Genomic DNA, 18,230 nt, shown 5'->3' with positions numbered 1-18,230 from the left:
ATCACGCCCAGGGTTGTTAGAAGATGTTGACTTCTTGGACCAAGAACCACCGCTCCTGACCTCCCCTTTCCCTTCCTCCTTGTGTCTATGGTCATTGTCAGCCTCTTGTCTAAATGTGGGGAGAGGGGAGGGAGGAGCAGGGGAGACTCAAATACGGTCTGGCTACATTGACCTCTGTTCTTTGACCCTTTCCATAACAAGCCCCAGAGAGCATCTCCTTCTTAGGCTGACTTCTCCATCAAGAGGTATTGATCCCTTTTAGAGAAGGACACAAGGGTTTGGTGCAGAGGTGAATGGAAGATGGAGGTGCTCCCATAAGACAGTGGCCATGTCTTTCACTCAGAATGCGTCATTCAATGTGACCATGGTCCTGAAGGGAACTCAAGTGGACCCGAAACTCACCAGTGGCGAAGACAACATTCCTCGAGACCAGGCGGTGCTCCACGATGGAGAACTGGGGGAGCTCGATCCTTTCCACACCCGTGACAGCCTTGTCCCCGCCACGCCAGTAAAATTCAATGTCGTCTGTGGTGTAGCCATCTACCAGGAGAGAAAAGGAAGGAACATGGCAGACGTGAGACAGTCATCATTTTGTAGAAACCACACAGCCAAAGAAACTCACCAAGGGCTGGGAATGTGGCTCAGTGGTTAGAGTGCTTGCCTAGCACGCAGGAAGCCCTAGGTTCGATTCCTCAGTACCACATCCACAGAAGAAGAAACTCATGAAATGGAAGCAGCAGCTCAGTCATATTTGAAGATTGGTTTAGTGGGCTTGTCTGTAACAAGTGCCACCCAAGAATGAATTTTCAAGTGTTTTCTTTTGTGTTCACTGTGTGGTTTGGTTGGTACCAGTTTGGTCTTAAAAGAGACAACCACTAGGGTAAGATGGGACAGAGGGGGTCTGGCTAGACTTGCACCTGTAGAGAACAGCCGTAGGGCTGGCCCAGACATTATATAAAGGAGATATCTTGACAGGAATGAATAAGACAATGGTAAGAAAAGATGAGAACTCAAGTAGAAAGGATGAGAAAAGGTAGGGGCTCAACAGGAGCTGGGAGCTGAGTTACCTAGCCAGTGATTGATGACATAAACTCTCCAAGCAAAACCAGCGCTCTCCTTTGTGTGTGTGGGTGCTTCATCTACTCTCTCTGGCCGTGAGGTCTGCTCACCAGAGACGTGCCATTGTGTGTGTGTGTGTGTGTGTGTGTGTGTGTGTGTGTGTGTGTGTGTGTCGTAAGGCTTGAACTCAGAGTCTGGGCACTGTCTCAGCTCTTTTGCTTGAGGCTAGTGCTCTACCACTTCGAGCCACAGCTCCACTTCTGGTTTTTCTGGTGGTTCATTGCAGATAGACTTTCCTACCAGGGCTGGCTTCGAACCAGATCTCAGCCACCTGAGTAGCTAGGATTACAGGTGTGAGCCACCAGCACCCGGCTCAACTTTATTTTTTACACCCAGGAGTCTCCCAAAGGGGTGAGATTAGCGTTTTACAGCAAGCTCAATTAAAAAATCAAAATGCATGTGAGGAAAAAATACCATACAATCTAATAGATTTTGGGATATGAATGTATCCAATTGAAAGGTAGACAAATGAACCACAGGTGTAGGGGACATCTGTATCTGTCTCCACAACTAAGGCTAGCTCTTTGTGGAAGTCTGCTGTCATCTTTGTGCAAATGTGTGTGTGTGTGTGTGTGTGTGTGTGTGTGTGTGTGTGTGTGTGTGTGTGTGTGTGTGTGTGTGTGTGTGTGTGCCAGTACTAGGGCTTGAACTCAAGGCCTGTTCTTGCTTGGGTTTTCCACTGAAAGGCTGGCACTGTACTATATGAGCTACAGGTCTGCTTCCAGGAATTTTTTTTTCCTGCTTCATTGGAGATACACGTCATCATGAACTATCTATTATAGTTCAAGCTTGCAATCCTCAGATTTCAGCTTCCTGGATAACTAGGATTACAACTATGAGGCACCAATGCTTTGTTACAACCATCTTTAATAAAACAAACACCTGGCTGTGCTACTGCTCTATGCTTTGAGTTCTCAACTGCTTCCCAGTACAGCTGATTAACAAAAAAATAACAACCCAAATCTGAACTCCTCATGAGGAGCTTATGGACTTAGGGTACTGGATCCTGGGTACCTCTTCTCACCTCTCACTTACCAGCCCTGCCACCTGTCTCCTTCTGTTCTGGCTAGGCCTCTATGTCCTCTGAACATCTACTGCGTGTGGCTCTTCCTTCTTTGGGTTTGTATGTGCACTAGTGCACTTCAATCTTTCTGGTAAAACTTATAAACACCCCTAGCCCTTGTAGCAAACTGTAGTTCTTTTGAAACTTCTATTCGTTTCCTGCCTTTTCTAGAAAAGAAGCTCTGTGAAGGTAAGCATATATATAAATATATATATACATATGTATTCAATTATTTTCTTTAAGTCGTTGTACAGAGAAGTTGCCATTTAACAGAGCAGTTTATGGATACAGTGCCTCTTGATCAATGTCACCCCTTTCAACCCTCTTACCTGCCCCTCCCATCCTACCCCTTCCCTCACTTCTCTTCATTTTCAGGTTACATATTGAATTTTTTTGGCATTTTACAAAGCAATTTATGTATAAAATGCACCTTGGTCTGTGCCTCTCTTCCACATCTTCACCCCCCCCTTCCATCTACCCCTTCCCTTATTTTTCTCAGCTCTGTAGCATAGACAACACATGTTTACCTGCATTCCACTCATTTCCCCCATTCCTTCTTCTATGGTTCTCCTCTTGACCCACCCCTCACCCCTCGCAAATACTCATTTCTCAGTGCTCATTATGTTGGGTTTTGACTTAGATGAATCTTGAAGTCAGCATACTGGGTGGCACCCAAGCAGTTACAAATGAATTAATTGTAGTATAAGAGAATCTATGGAGAGCACAAATAGTACGATTCTTTAGAAAGACTATGTCTCCTTTATATATAATTCTTCTAGCACAGTGTCTGCCTAGTTGCTGTGGGTAGAGCCCAATAGCAGAGATCTTGTTTAGCATGTGCAAATCTCTGGGCCCAGGCTCTAAAAATGAATGAAAACACAACTGAAAAACAAAACAAAACAAAACAACAACAACAACAAAAGACCCAGTGCTTGCAAGGAGTTCAAGATTCTCTACATATTTGTTGGATAAATCCATGGATCAATGAATTTGTCCTGGAAAGAAGGACAAAAAAGCTACATACTTTGTTTCTCCATTCCCAATGGAGATATGAGTAATAGCCAGGCCACCCAAAAATTGGACTTTCATCTCAAATGCTTTTTTTTTTTTGTCAGCTGTGGGGCCTGAACTCTGGCCTGGGCGCTGTCCCTCAGCTCTTCAGCTCAAGGCTAGCGCTTTACCACTTGAGCTACAGCACCACTTCCAGCTTTTTCGGCTTATGTGATGCTGAGGAATCGAACCCAGGGCCTCATGCATGCAAGGCAAGCGCTCTACCACTGAACCACCTTCGGGGTTGGGGCATTGCATGTTGAGGGGAAGGGGTCTCTGCTCTGGCAGATCTTTCTGCATGTCGTACTCTGCATCATAGCAAAGGATGCTGTATGGTCAGACATCACTATCTGTCCAGGCAGTCCCGAGAGGAGCTGCTTCCTTACTTAGACCCTGTGTTTGCCTTTCCCATACCTTCATCGTCTCATTGGACTCATGCCTTCTGGCCACGCAGAATCTATTTAACTTCCCAAGATAATTCTTCAACTGCTGGGAGCCATCAACTCTCCCCTGAGCCTGCTGTTCTCTTTGGTAAATGTCCCCAGATGATTCAATTATGCATCACTCGACATGATTTCAATTCCTCATTCTCTCGAGAGCAAGACTCTCAGAAAGCATGGCAGGTACGCAGTGGCTGAGCGCCTTCACAACCTGGAGACCAGCTTCCCAAGGGGCCATCTCTCCATACTTCACATACACCTTCCCTCTTCGCCTCAACTACTTCCAGCGACACTGCCATGTTACAGTCATTGAACCACCCCAAGGTTCAGTGGGATCATTTACAACTTTTCCTCTAAGAGATCAATAGTGAATCACGCTATAACAGGTCAGGGGGGACAGGAAGGATGCCTGTTTGCTAGACACTACAGATTCAGCTCGGCACTAAATTACCAATAAAGCAGCTGAGCTGCTATTGGTGGCTCATGCCTGTATTCCGAGCAAATCAGGAGGCTGAAACCTGAAGATTGCATTTCAAAGCCAGCCTGGGGAAGATAAGTCAGTGAGACTCTTCTCTCTAACTTAACCACCCCAAACCTGGAAGTGGGGCTGTGGCTCAAGTAAAAGTGAAGAGACAGTGTTCAAAGCCTTGAGTTTAAAGCTGTAATGCTGGCACACATGAAAAAAAAAAGTAAAAAAAAAAAAACCAACCCCAAACCAATCCCGCACCTGAACCACCTCATAAATGGAAGCAAATTGCCGAGATGCAGAAACGGGCTCCCTTCTAAGTTGGAGATCCTGCTGGGAAATGAGTTCTGCTTGGACTGCTGGAGGTCTCAGCGGTTCAGCCACTCATGCGTGATGAAGCATATTGTAAGAAAATTGCATCACAGTGTTTGCTCTTGTCTCACTGAATGGACTGAGACAGGGAGCATTTGTTTTCCTATATTTTAGCACAGCAAACAGACTCCCATAATCAGATTAGAATAAAGGAGTCTTTTGTAGAGTCTGTCTGTCATTATCTCTCTATTTCTCTGTATCTCCCCATCTCTGTGTGTGTGTGTGTGTGTGTGCGCACACACACACGCGCGCATGCTCTTGTACATATGTGTATGTTTCTATCTCTATCTTCCTCCCTCTGTTGACAAGCCAACTCTTAGAGTTTAGTTAAACCTACTGGGAAATCAAACACAGGGTTTTATGTATGCTAGGCAAGTACTCTACCACTGACCTACAACCCCGGTCTAATTGTTTTTTTTTTAATTATCAATAAGTTTTTTTATTGTGAAAATACCGTAAAGAGGGGTTACAATTACATGAGCAAGGTAATCAATACATTTCTTATCAAGCATTGTTGCCTCCTCCTTTGTTTCCCCTACCATCCCTGCCCTCCCATCTCCCCCACCCCCTGCCAAAGTTTAAAGTTCATTTTTCAACAGCATCTTGTACATTTCATTGTTGCAATGGGTCCACTTGTATCCCTATTTAAGCAATTTGTTTTTTCCCTTTCCCTCCCCAAATTATACCAACATCAAATACAATGAAAACAGGGGTTATTCTTTTAAGACAACATTTTTATTTTCTTCTAAATTCTAAGCAAGTCAGGCACTGGCAGTTCACTCCTGTAATCCTAGCTCAGGAAGCTGAGATCTAAGGATTGTGGTTTGAAGCCAGCCCAAGTGGCAAAGTCAGTGAGACTCCAATAGTTTTTATCTCCAATAAAAACTATTCAGGAAAAGCAGGAAGTGGTGCTGTGGCTCAAGTGGTAGAGCACTAGCCTTGAGCACAAAGAGGCTCAGGGACAGTGCCCAGGTCCTGAGTTCAAGCCCCAGAACCAGCAAAAGTATAACAACAACAACAACAAATGAATGCTAAGCAAGAAAATTATGTTTGTTCTATGGGAATCTTTATTTCATATGAGCAGGTAGGACAGCCCAGTGTTCAGCTGATTACTTCATAGTTTAAAACTGCAAACAAACAGATTCATCTATTATCAAGTTAAATTTCTTTTGGGAGAACAGTGCTAAGGTTGAAACTCAGGACCTTGAAATCACTAGACAGTGGCTCTACCACTCAAGCCTTGCCCCCAAGCCTGGTTTTCTGCCACTTATTTTTTTCCCACAGTCGTGGGGCCTGAACTCTGGGCCTGGGTGCTGTCCCTCAGCTCTTCAGCTCAAGACTAGTGTTCTTGAGCTGCTTCCAGCTTTTTCTGCTTATGTGGTGCTGAGGAATCGAACCCAAGGCCTCATGCATGCAAGGCAAGCACTCTACCACTGAGCCACCTTCCCAACCCTCTGCCAGTTATTTTTATGAGACAGAGTCTTAATTTTCCACCAGAGAGTGCACCTGCACTGTGGTGTGCCTTCTTTAGGCCTCTCATGGTTGCTGGAATTACAAGTACACACAACAGAGCAAGGCTATGGATGGAGAAGGAGGTCCTACAACCTTTTCTCCCCAGGTCCCAGCCTCATTTTTTTTAAGAGAATTGAAATGTACGTCCAGAATCTGAATGCCTTGCGAAAAAAAGCGAACTCATGACCAAAAGACCTTAAAGCATAGAGGGGAAGAGAAAGAAACCCAGACACAGATACACACAGCTTTCAATCTCCAGGGTGCAGTTCTGCTCATCCAGCGGGTACCTCCGGAGGTCCATCATACACGCTGCTGTCGTGGTGATTCTGAAACACATAGAGCCCAAGGGATGTCAATGACGAAACAGCTGTGCGGGTTCCTCTTCCCCACAGCATGCCTGAATACTAATCTCCTCTTACAGCATGCACGAATGTCCTTGAAAGAGAAAGATGCTCTTCCAATATACTACAGACCCAGCTTTATCCATGAAATGAAACACCATGATACTTTCATTGCATTTAAATATTTTAATTGACTTTTTGTATGTTTATCATGTACAATAAGTCTTTTAAAGCATGTATATGGTGGCTCACTGGCTCACACCTTGTTATCCTAGCTATTCAAAAGGCTGAGATATGAAGATCGTGGTTCAAAGCCAGCCTGGGAAAGGAAAGTCTGTGAGACTCTTATCTCCAATGAACCACCAGAAAACCAGAAGTGGCGCTGTGGCTCCAAGTGGTAGAGAGCTAGCCTTGATCAAAAGAACTCAGGGGCAGTGCCCAGGCTCTGAGTTTATGTCCCATGACAACAAACACCACCACCACCACCAATAATAATAATATTAAACATGTATATAAAGGAATGGCATTAACGTAGGAACCACTATACATACTTATATTTTTATGTGTGTGGCACACTCTTAAAATTGATTCTCTTAGCATGTATAGAATATATTATCAACTAGCAGCACCATATCCAATAACAATGCTTTTAAACCCTTTCTAATTGCTACTTGAGTTCTTTGGAGTTTGGCTTCTATGGAAAATGCGTAATTCCATTTTGATTTTGTCTCCTTCTCTGTTGGGTCACTAATACAGACAGAATTTCCATGTGGGGTAAGAGATTAGGTTAAGATTGAGTTCTTTGCTTTTTCCATGTGGAGGGTTTTGGGGTACCGACATGTCCACAGGCTGTACTTTGGAACTTGGAATCCAGCTTTTTTTCTTATTCTTATTATATTATAGTTACCTATTGGGTTGAATTCATACTAGAGCCCCATCCCCACCCGCTATGTGATGATCAATATTTTCAAAGAGAATATCTGGTTTTTCTGTTATTCATTATGAATCAAAATCCAGGGAGTTAACTTTCCCCAGGGCCATCTACCTACATGGAAGGAATTTATACCATGATCTAAAGCCAGCCAAGTTTCCAGCAGGCAGTGGTGAAGCCAGCCATACATGGAGACACCACACCTCTAGAAGCAAGTGGTCTTCACCTTGTGCTTTCTGTCTCCCTTAGGAAAAGCAATGGCACGCAACAATTAAGCCATTGTGACTTACGCGGTCTTTCTTTAGAATATCAACCTTTCCCGACCATTGGAGAAGCTGACTAGACTGGAGTGAAACTCTGAATCAAGGACTACTAACCATTAGCTAACTGGTCAGAAAAAGATGGCTTGACTGAATTGAAGGAAAGAGGGAAGCTAAAGGGATTCTCTCACGGAAATCATTGTGTGGGGGAAGGGAGGGGAGGGGAAGCTCCATCATATAGAGACTTTAAATGTCATTCTCAAGCTGGAGAGCAAAGCATGAAACCAGAGATAGAAAGAACAGACTAATGGTAGAGGAAAGGGATGGCCATGTTGGTTCATATATGCAGGTAACAGCATCCTCCAAGCTCAGGTAGGAGGTGTGTTCTGGGTGGTCCTAGAGTCTTGGTCACAGCCATTCAGAGGGGGATGGCAGGATGTGTTATGGAAACAGCCCTGATTAAACATCCTTCAGTGAATGAGTGGACCAAGAGAATGTGAGATATATGTGTGTGCGTGTGTGTACACTGTGTGTTTATGACATATTACATATCAGTTATACACACAGGCACAATGTTATTTTATTCATGCATCAGAAATAATAAAGTGTCACTTGCAGGGAAATGGATGGATATGAAAAAAATTATGTTAAGGGGCTGGGAAGGTGGCTCAGTGGTAGAGTGCTTGCCTCCCATGCATGAGGCCTTGGGTTCGATTCCTCAGCACCACATAAACAAAAAGCCGGACATGGCTCAAGTGGTAGAGCGCTCGCCTTGAGCAAAAGCAGCTCAGGGACAGCACCCAGGGCTGAGTTCAAGCCCCAGGGCGGACAACAACAAAAAATATGTTAAATGAGAGACAAATGGTGCATGTTTTCTCTCAGATGATTATAATCTAAATTATAAATATATCTGGGAACACACACAGAATCATATGTAGATATACACAAATTGACTGAGGTATAGTATATACTTAGGAAAGTTGAAACCTGAATTGCCAGCTGGTGGGATGGGTTAAGGGAGGCAGATGAATGGAGAGAGGAAGAAGGGGCAAATGCAGGCATAATATTCAACATATATGTGTGAAAATGGAACTAGGAGAAAAGAGGGGATGGGTGAGACCTGGAGAGATGGGGCGAAGAATGACAGGGGTGACCTTGATCAAGATGCGCTGCACTCATATACTGCCACGTACTGTACTCATATACTGACATGTGCTGTACTCATATACTGACACGTACTGTACTCATATACTGACACGTACTATACTCATATACTAACACACACTGTACTCATATACTGCCATGTACTGTACTCATATACTGACACGTACTGTACTCATATACTGACACGCGCTGTACTCATATACTGACATGCACTGTACTCATATACTGACACGCACTGTACTCATATACTGACACGTGCTGTACTCATATACTGACATGTACTGTACTCATATACTGACACGTACTGTACTCATATACTGCCATGTACTGTACTCATATACTGACACGTACTGTACTCATATACTGACACGCGCTGTACTCATATACTGACACGTACTGTACTCATATACTGACACGCGCTGTACTCATATACTGACACGCACTGTACACATATACTGACATGCACTGTACTCATATACTGACATGTACTGTACTCATATACTGACACGCGCTGTACTCATATACTGACATGTACTGTACTCATATACTGACATGCACTGTACTCATATACTGACACACACTGTACTCATATACTGACACGCACTGTACTCATATACTGACATGTACTGTACTCATATACTGACATGCGCTGTACTCATATACTGACACGCACTGTACTCATATACTGACATGTACTGTACTCATATACTGACACGCACTGTACACATATACTGACATGTGCTGTACTCATATACTGACACGCGCTGTACTCATATACTGACACGCACTGTACACGTATACTGACACGCGCTGTACTCATATACTGACACGTGCTGTACTCATATACTGACATGTACTGTACTCATATACTGACATGTACTGTACTCATATACTGACATGTGCTGTACTCATATACTGACACGTGCTGTACTCATATACTGACATGTACTGTACTCATATACTGACACGCACTGTACTCATATACTGACATGTACTGTACTCATATACTGACACACGCTGCACTCATATACTGACACGTGCTGTACTCATATACTGACACGTACTGTACTCATATACTGACATGTACTGTACTCATATACTGACATGTGCTGTACTCATATACTGACATGTACTATACTCATATACTGACATGTACTGTACTCATATACTGACACGCGCTGTACTCATATACTGACACGCACTGTACTCATATACTGACATGTACTGTACTCATATACTGACACGCGCTGTACTCATATACTGACATGTGCTGTACTCATATACTGACATGTATTGTACTCATATACTGACATGTACTGCACTCATATACTGACACGCACTGTACTCATATACTGACATGTACTGTACTCATATACTGACATGTTGATCTGAAACCCTTTTGAACAACTACTTAAAGGTAATCTAGAAACAAGGGAAAGAAAGAAAGAAAGAAAGAAAGAAGAAAGAAAGAAAGAAAGAAAGAAAGAAAGAAAGAAAGAAAGAAAGAAAGAAAGAAAGAAAGAAAGAAAGAAAGAAAGAAAGAAAGAAAAAAAGAAAGAAAGAAAGGAAGGAAGGAAGGAAGGAAGGAAGGAAGGAAGGAGGGAGAGGGGAAGGAAGGAAGGAAGGAAGGAAGGAAGGAAGAAGGAAGGAAGAAAGAAAGAAAGAAAGAAAGAAAGAAAGAAAGAAAGAAAGAAGAAAGAAAGAAAGAAGGAAGAAAGAAAGGAAGAAAGAAAGGAAGAAAGAAAGAAAGAAAGAAAGAAAGAAAGAAAGAAAGAAAGAAAGAGAAAGGAAGGAAGGAAGGAAGGAAAAGAATGAAAGGAAGGAAAGAAAGGAAGAAAGAAAGAGAGATGGGGAGGGAGAGGAGGAAAGAGAAGGGAAGGGAAAGGAAAGGAAGGAAAGGGAAGGGAAGGGAAAAAGAAGAAAGGAAGGGAAGGAAGAGGAAGAAAATAGAGAAGGAAAGAAAAGCAGGAATGCTTTTCTAGAGATCCCAACTGTCATTACATCCCCAGTTTCTCAACAGATTTCTTCTTCTGGGAGCCCAGGGTTCACCTTTCTCAGGCCACCTTTCATGGTGACAGCAGGAGGCGTACCCTGCTTCTAAGACACAGCCTAAGCAAACTCCTGCAGGACACCAGGTCAGCGCCATCTTTGATAGATGTGTCCAGTTCCGCCTATACACCAGCTCTCAGCGAATAATGGAGTAAAGAATGTCCTTGTGTTAGCATCTGACCAGGCAGCAGGTGGAGGAACATTTTGCTCTCAACGACTGGGAGTAGCAAAGGGGGAAAATGTCAACACACTGGGCAAAGCAGTCAATGGGAAATGTCTGTGTACAAATAGCACACTTGTGTCACAAAGCCACACACTGTGTGACCCACATCAACACGGAAAGCTTGCTCTTCCCAAATGTCATAACTTGTAGTTGTCACAGAATCTGAGAAGATATTGGATCTTATAATCCAAAATCAACACATAGCTCTTGCCTGTGTGATTTTTTTCTACAGCCTCTGATTTTTCGAGCTCACTGAATTTCTAGGTTTACACACTTAAATGCTGGCATCTTCTATGGCAGATTGACAACCCAACACCTACACAGATGCCGAAAGGCAAAAGGAGCATAAAATGATGCATAAAAATTGTGAGTTCAAAAAATTAAACCCCTCAACAACAAATCCTCAAAGAAACAACTGCCCAATAAATAAGTGGGCGAAAGACTTAAAGAGAAACTTCTCTGAAGAAGAAAGAAGGATGGCCAATAGACACATGAAGAAATGTTCAACATCCCCTAGCCATAAAAGAAATGCAAATCAAAACAACATTGGAGATATCACCTCACTCCAGTTAGAACGGCAAAAATCAAGAACTCTAACAACAACAGATGCTGGAGGGGATGTGGACAGAAAGGAACCTTACTTCATTGTTGGTGGGAATGTAAACTTGTTCAACCACTTTGGAAAGCAGTATGGAGGTTCCTCAAAAGACTTCACATAGAGCTCCCCCTATGACCCAGCAATCCCACTTTTGGGCATTTACCCAAATGTTTACAAACAAGACCACACTAAAGCTACCAGCACAACTATGTTTACTGCAGCATTATTTACCATAGCTAAGATATGGAACCAACCCAGATGCCCCTCAGTAGATGAATGGATCAAGAAAATGTGGTATATATACACAATGGAATTCTATGCCTCCATCAGAAAGAATGACATTGCCCCATTTGTTAGGGAATGGAAAAACTTGGAAAAAATTATGTTAAGTGAAGTAAGCCAGGCCCAAAGAAACACAGGTCCCATGGTTTCCTTTATTTGTAATATCTAGTAGATGTATGAGTCAAGCGGAAAAGGTCAGATAATGTGATGTCAGGAAAATGAACCCTTAGATATGTATTTTAATGTTTTTTTCTTTCATGCATGTGTTTCTAATGCATTTATAAGATTATCTCTTTGTTGCTTTGTATGTCCCTCCCCCACAGTATAACTCCTGCTTTCACTATATTTGATGTCAGTATAACTTGTGGAGGAGATGGGGAAAAAACCAGTTGTTTAAGGATACAGGTGGACCTGTTTGCAACAATGAGAAGTACAAGTTGTCATGTCCAAAACGAGCTTTACAATGTCGGTGCGGGGGGGGGGGGGGGGGGGAAGGGGGGGGGAAGGGGGGAAGGAGAAGGATTGGGATTGGGGGGGGAGGGGGGGAGGCTGGGAAGGGATGTGAAGGGTAAACAAAGGAGGAGGGAGGCTGCAATGCTTGGTAAGAAAATGTACGCATTATCCTGCCCATGTAATTGTAACTCCTCTGTACAGTATGTTCACAAATAAAATAAAATAAAATTTAAAAAAAATTGTGAGTTTTTAGGAAGAGAAAGGGACCTCCATTGGAAATATCCCATTTATTTTCGGCTGGGCTAGGAAATGAATCCAGGGCCTCACATCTGCTCAACAAGTGAGTTATACCTTTAAGCTCTCTCTCTCTCTCTCTCTCTCTCTCTCTCTCTCTCTCTCTCTCTCTCTCTCTGGTTTGTTTTTTCAGGTAGGATTTTATACTTTTGCTGGTCTTGAATCACAATCCTATTTCCACCCCCTCAAGTAGCTGAGATTTCAAAGGTAGGCCATTGTACCTAATTTCTTTTTGAAATTCTGTCATTTATCTTGCTTGGGGGTTTTGGTTGGTCGCTATGTATTTGAACTGTCTCCAGAGCTTCTACAAAACTGATTTGGAGTTGGGGCACCGGTGACTCACACTTGTAATCCCTAGCTACTCAGGAGGCTGAGATCTCAGGATCGTGATTCAAAGCCAGCCTGAGCAGGAAAGTATGTGAGACTCTCTCCAATGAAGCACCAGAAAAACTAGAAGTGATGTTGTGGCTCAACCTGGTAGAGCACTGGCCTTGAGCGACAAAGTTCAGGGACAGCACTTAGGCTCTGACTGACAAAAAAATCAAGAAATACAAAATTATGATAAAAAAAACTTGAAGTCTAGTCCTCTAAAACACTAAATGAAAGTAATAGGAACTTCTTCACGCTACTAAACAGTAAATAAGGAAGACAATAAAATGATATGCTCTTAAAAGCTTTAATTATAAGAGAAAGCAATGCACATGTGGATGATAATAAATTAGGAAATGTAGATGAAAATGATGGCTTTCTGAAAATCTTGAATTCCTTAAGACCACACTAGAAGAAAACCTAAAGAAATCCATAAATATGTTAGACACTGATCCAGGTGTATTGCAGCACAAAAATACCATTAGGATTCTATCCCATTGAGAAAAACTTCCTTCTAAAACAGTTACATACAGTGCACAACTATTACATGTGTTCCTTCATTTGAGTATTTAAAGGAACACCACTTATATTCCTATATATCAATATGTACAGGATACATCTATTCTTTCTAGGAATAGCAGCTATTCCTTGCACTGTATAATCTCTAACAGAATATACAAAAAAGGAAAAGAAGATCTGCTTGACTCATACTGTGACAAAGAACAAGAGAAATCTAAAGATGTGCAATCTATTAACATAGCAGATTCTGGGTGGCATGAATCACATAGGAGTGTATGAGAGAATACTACAACAATGACCCATTGGTACTTGCCTAGGAAATCTCAGTGCCATTGACTCTGGAAGAGAAAATGCTAATGCTTAGTATGAATTCAGTATTCAACATTGAAGGTAAGGCTACTTACATCTGCAGGAAATGGTGGGATATGCCCGCATTTCACCCAGGGAAAGAAACTCATAGGTCAAATGCAGGAGATCACCTCATGCTAAATTGCAATTAGGCTTATGATCAATGAACTGGTGGAATAATTTTTCTTAAGAGAGAACAAGTGTAAATTAACCCTGGGCAAGGCCGACTTGATACTATATTAGAATAGTGCTTAACATGATGAAGTAGGGTTGACCCTCAGAAAGTTATGAATGAGCCAAAGGGGGGGGTAACATCAAGAAGATAGACAAAATAAGGAACAAGTTCCACTTCCTCAACCCACACAGAGGAGGTAGGGGGATAAAGTTCAACTAGTAACTATTCACCAAACCAGAATATCTTTCCCAAAACTTCAACTTCTCAATGGGAGTTAACATCCAAAATATATAAGCAACTCAACTCAAGAAAAAGAAAATAAAAACAGAATTAAAAAAATATGGGCCCAGAACCTGAACAACCCTTTCTCAAAAGAAAGCATACAGATGGCCAATGGGTCCATGGGGAAATATGTCCGATGTCACTAACTTTTGAGGGAAACCACAGTAAAACATCACCTCACACCTGTCAGAATGGAAGAAAGGAAAATGTTTACAAGGAGGTGGAGGAAAGGCAAGTCTGGTCACATAGTTGATGATGTGAATTAGGGTCCCCCAGACACTGAGAATAAAATGACCCTATGAACCAACCATCCTACTTCCAAGTATTTATCTGAAAAGTTTGAAATCAGTTTTGTCAAAGAGGTGGCTAGACTCTCAGGTCAGTCAGTACAGCCTGGCTCCTAGTAACCAAATGATGGAGCCAAATGAAATGTCCAGCAGAGGAGTGAGTAAGGATTAGTGAGGTCGATAGACACAATGTGATGCTGTTTAGAATTTTAGAGAGGAGGCTAGCCTATCATTTGTGACAACCTGAATCAAACTGGAGCAGCTCTGACTTACATGTACAATCTCAGACAAATGAGCCCAGAATAATGAGTAGCAGCAGTTGAAGGAAGGATGACATGGGATACTAAGGGTTAAACTGTATCAAATCTCAACTAAACAGGAAGACATTTTTTAAAGATTATTGTACAGCCTGGTGAGCACTGCTAATTATAGAGTATTGTATAAGTTGTTAAGCGAACAACTTTCCAATGTGCTCCTCACTAATGACGTTAAGGAATTTTTCCACATGCATTCGTAACATGAGGATGCATTCTTTAAGTGAGTATCACTACCAGTTGTCAATTTATAATAATTAAAATTGCAAAAAAAAATGGATGAATCAAAGTAGGAAATTAAGATGCCATAGTTGTAGTTATGTTAAATGAGGTAAGTGACCACATAGATATAGGTTGAATTACTAAACACCACTACTTCAGATATTTCAAAATAATCTAAAACCAGGCCTGGGTGGCTCACACCTAGCTACTCAGAAGGCTGAGATCTGAGGATCGAGGTTCAAAGCCAGACTGGACAGACAAATCCGTGAGACTTTTATCTCCAATTAGCCAGCAAAAATCTGAAGGGGACAGAGCATCAGCCTTGAATAGAAAGGCCAAGCAAGAGCATGAGGCCCTCCGTTCAAGCCCCAGTCCCAGCACAAACTAACAATCTAGGTCTAGACATTTAATTTACAGTGAGTTGTTGAATGTAAGTGCTGTAAATTGGTGACGTGTGTTAATTATCTCCTTTCACACTATTCTAAAAACAAATCAACTCTCTCTCTCCCTCTTTTCCTGTCTCCTTTTCCTTCTTTCCCCCCATATACATGCACACACACACACACACACACACACACACACACACACACACAGAGAGAGAGAGAGAGAGAGAGAGAGAGAGAGAGAGAGAGAGAGAGAGAGAGAGAGAGAGAGAGAGAGAGAGAGAACAGATCCCTGCTACATTAAGAACTAATCACCCTTTCTGGTGAGCTACAGAATTCATACCAGCTAGAACTAACAATGGAGTGACATTCTTTATTCAATTACAGGGGTCAAATTCTTAAGCAGGAAGAGAATGCCCAAGGCAGGATGTAGCCTTGCTATTCACATGTGTGTAACTTATAGCTCTTCATCTTCCCAAATTAACATTTAATGAGCCCGATTCCAGAAAGCATGACCAACTTTATTTTCAGGGATTCGATAACCTGGATGATTCTAAGGTTCATGTGGGAGAAAAAAAAAAAAAAGGTAAAACTACTGGGCCAAATAGCTAGCAATTAGAAGGGGAAAAAGCAAAAAACAAAAAATGACCTCACCTCTGACATCAAGATAAATTCCAATGGAGAATAAAATCTAAACAGAAAATATAAAAATGCTCATACTAAAGAAAGAAGAATCAGGCTTCAGAATTAGCCCTGAGAGAATATATTATATTCTTTTCACCTGAGTCTACCCTGGATTTTGAGGATAGAACAATAAATAATATGGCATCAGCTCTTCAATCAGGACTTTACATATGTGTGTGTATATAAACACACAAGCTAATTATATACATATACTGTATATGTATATAGGTCTACTATATCCATATAGTATATGGTATATGATAGATAATATATATGATACATGCTGTATATCATATATTATGCAAAATATGCATATCATATATACTATATCAATATATATCTAGTGTATGTATCTAAATATTGTACCTAGATACTATATATATGCTACTCTATATGCTATATATGGAGATACCATGTATTATATACATATTATATATAATTCTCTCCTGTTGTCCTACCTGTAGTTATAGATAGCCAATAAGAAATGCCACAAACTGACAAGATGGTGTCAGATCTAGATAAATGGCTTGATAAACACTAAACAATAAAGAAGAGACTAAATGATCGCTACAGGAATCTCCTTAGGAGAGGGAGAGTTGAACTGTCCATCACAATTATATAACCGTTATAATGGTGTTAGAAAAAAAATCAGTATCTAGATCCAGATACATCCAACAAAGAGCATGTGTAAAGGTCCAGAGGCAGGGCCATCTTTGCTGTTTCAGAAGAGAAGAAGGAAGTTTGCACACTGCAAGTGTGACAAAGGGAGAGAGCAGTAGAAAGGAAAGGCTTTGAATTCAGGGGTCAAATTCATAAGTAGGGAGCAGACACCCAAGGCAGAGAGCTGGCTGGTGAATGGATTGGGGGATTTTCCACTCCATTTGAAAGAGGTGAAAAGAAAGCAATGGACATATCAGATATAATGGAAGATAAAATATTCCCTGTGCTTTCAACTCTGGGATGAGTTAACATCAATAAATGGGAATAGGGAAGGGTGGTCAGAAGAAAAAGTAGAAAAAAAATATTCTTTTTTTGGGGGGGAGGGGGTTGCTCATGGACTTGAACTCTGGGCCTGGGCGCTGTTCCTGAGCTCTTAAGCTCAAGGCGAAACTCTATCACTTGAAACACAGCTCAAGTTTTCGGATGGTTTATTGGAGATAAGACTCTCATGGACGTTCCTGCCCAAATTTGGCTTTGAACCACCCTCAGATCTCAGCCTCCTGAGTAGCTAGGATTACAGTTGTGAGCCACTGAAGCCCGACAGAAACTCTTATTAAACCATAAGAGGAGTGGACATGCTTGGGTGGGGAGATAAATAAATGCAAGAGTGTGGATTTAAAGTGGGACCGAGTTTTCCTCTTGCCATGAGAGATGAAGAAGATAGATTAATTAGAGCAGTCTAAGTCATCATAAAACCCAGAGCAGGTGTCAAAATCCTCGAGCTAATGTATACTTCATGGCTGGTGGGAATATAAATTGTCATATTCCCCTCCGGAAAGCAATTTATCAACATGGCACTTCGTTGCGTAGCAGGATCTGAGAAACACTGACAAAACAGCTTGGTGGGAAGTTAGGTACCATTGCAGGCAAAGCACATGGGTTCTGGGACAAAAAGTTAACTGAGGCCCTGAAGTCTGGTAGCTCACACTCCTAACCCCAGGAATTCAGGAGGCAGAGATCAGGAAGATCTTGGTTTGAGGTTGATCTAAGGAAAGAGTTAGCCAGATCCTACCTCCACTGGGCACCGTGGTATGCTAGTAATTCCAGCTATACAGGAATTTTATTAGGAGAATTGCCATCAGAGGCTGGTTACAACAAGGAATGTGAGACACTATTCAAAAAATAACTAAAGCAAAGGGGTTGGAGATATGGCTCTAAACGGGCCTGCCTAGCAAGCTCACAATTCTGAATTCAAATCCAATAACACACACACACACACACACACACACACACACACACACACACACACACACACACACACACACACACACACACACACAGAGTAGTTGACCCAAAGCACAGTATAAAAC

The 18,230-nt window shown here is 41.9% G+C and overlaps 1 protein-coding gene across 3 annotated transcripts in view; it reads right to left on the bottom strand.

The window, feature by feature from the left end:
* Gabrb3 (gamma-aminobutyric acid type A receptor subunit beta3) overlaps window positions 1-18,230 on the bottom strand; it is a 220,717-nt gene that overhangs the window by 34,568 nt on the left and 167,919 nt on the right. For all 3 annotated transcript variants that reach the window (XM_070043069.1, XM_070043071.1, XM_070043070.1), the window contains exons 5-6: window positions 6,266-6,348; window positions 403-540 (exon numbers count right to left, since the gene is read on the bottom strand). In XM_070043069.1, coding sequence (XP_069899170.1) covers window positions 403-540; window positions 6,266-6,348 — 221 coding nt within the window. The remainder of the gene's footprint in view (window positions 1-402; window positions 541-6,265; window positions 6,349-18,230) is intronic.

This window comes from Dipodomys merriami, unplaced genomic scaffold, assembly GCF_024711535.1.
Source record: "Dipodomys merriami isolate MVZ:Mamm:240054 unplaced genomic scaffold, mDipMer1.0.p SCAF_33, whole genome shotgun sequence".
Lineage (NCBI taxonomy): Eukaryota > Metazoa > Chordata > Mammalia > Rodentia > Heteromyidae > Dipodomys > Dipodomys merriami.
The sequence above is the reverse complement of the archived record's forward strand: the minus strand, read 5'-3'. Positions and strand labels throughout refer to the sequence as shown.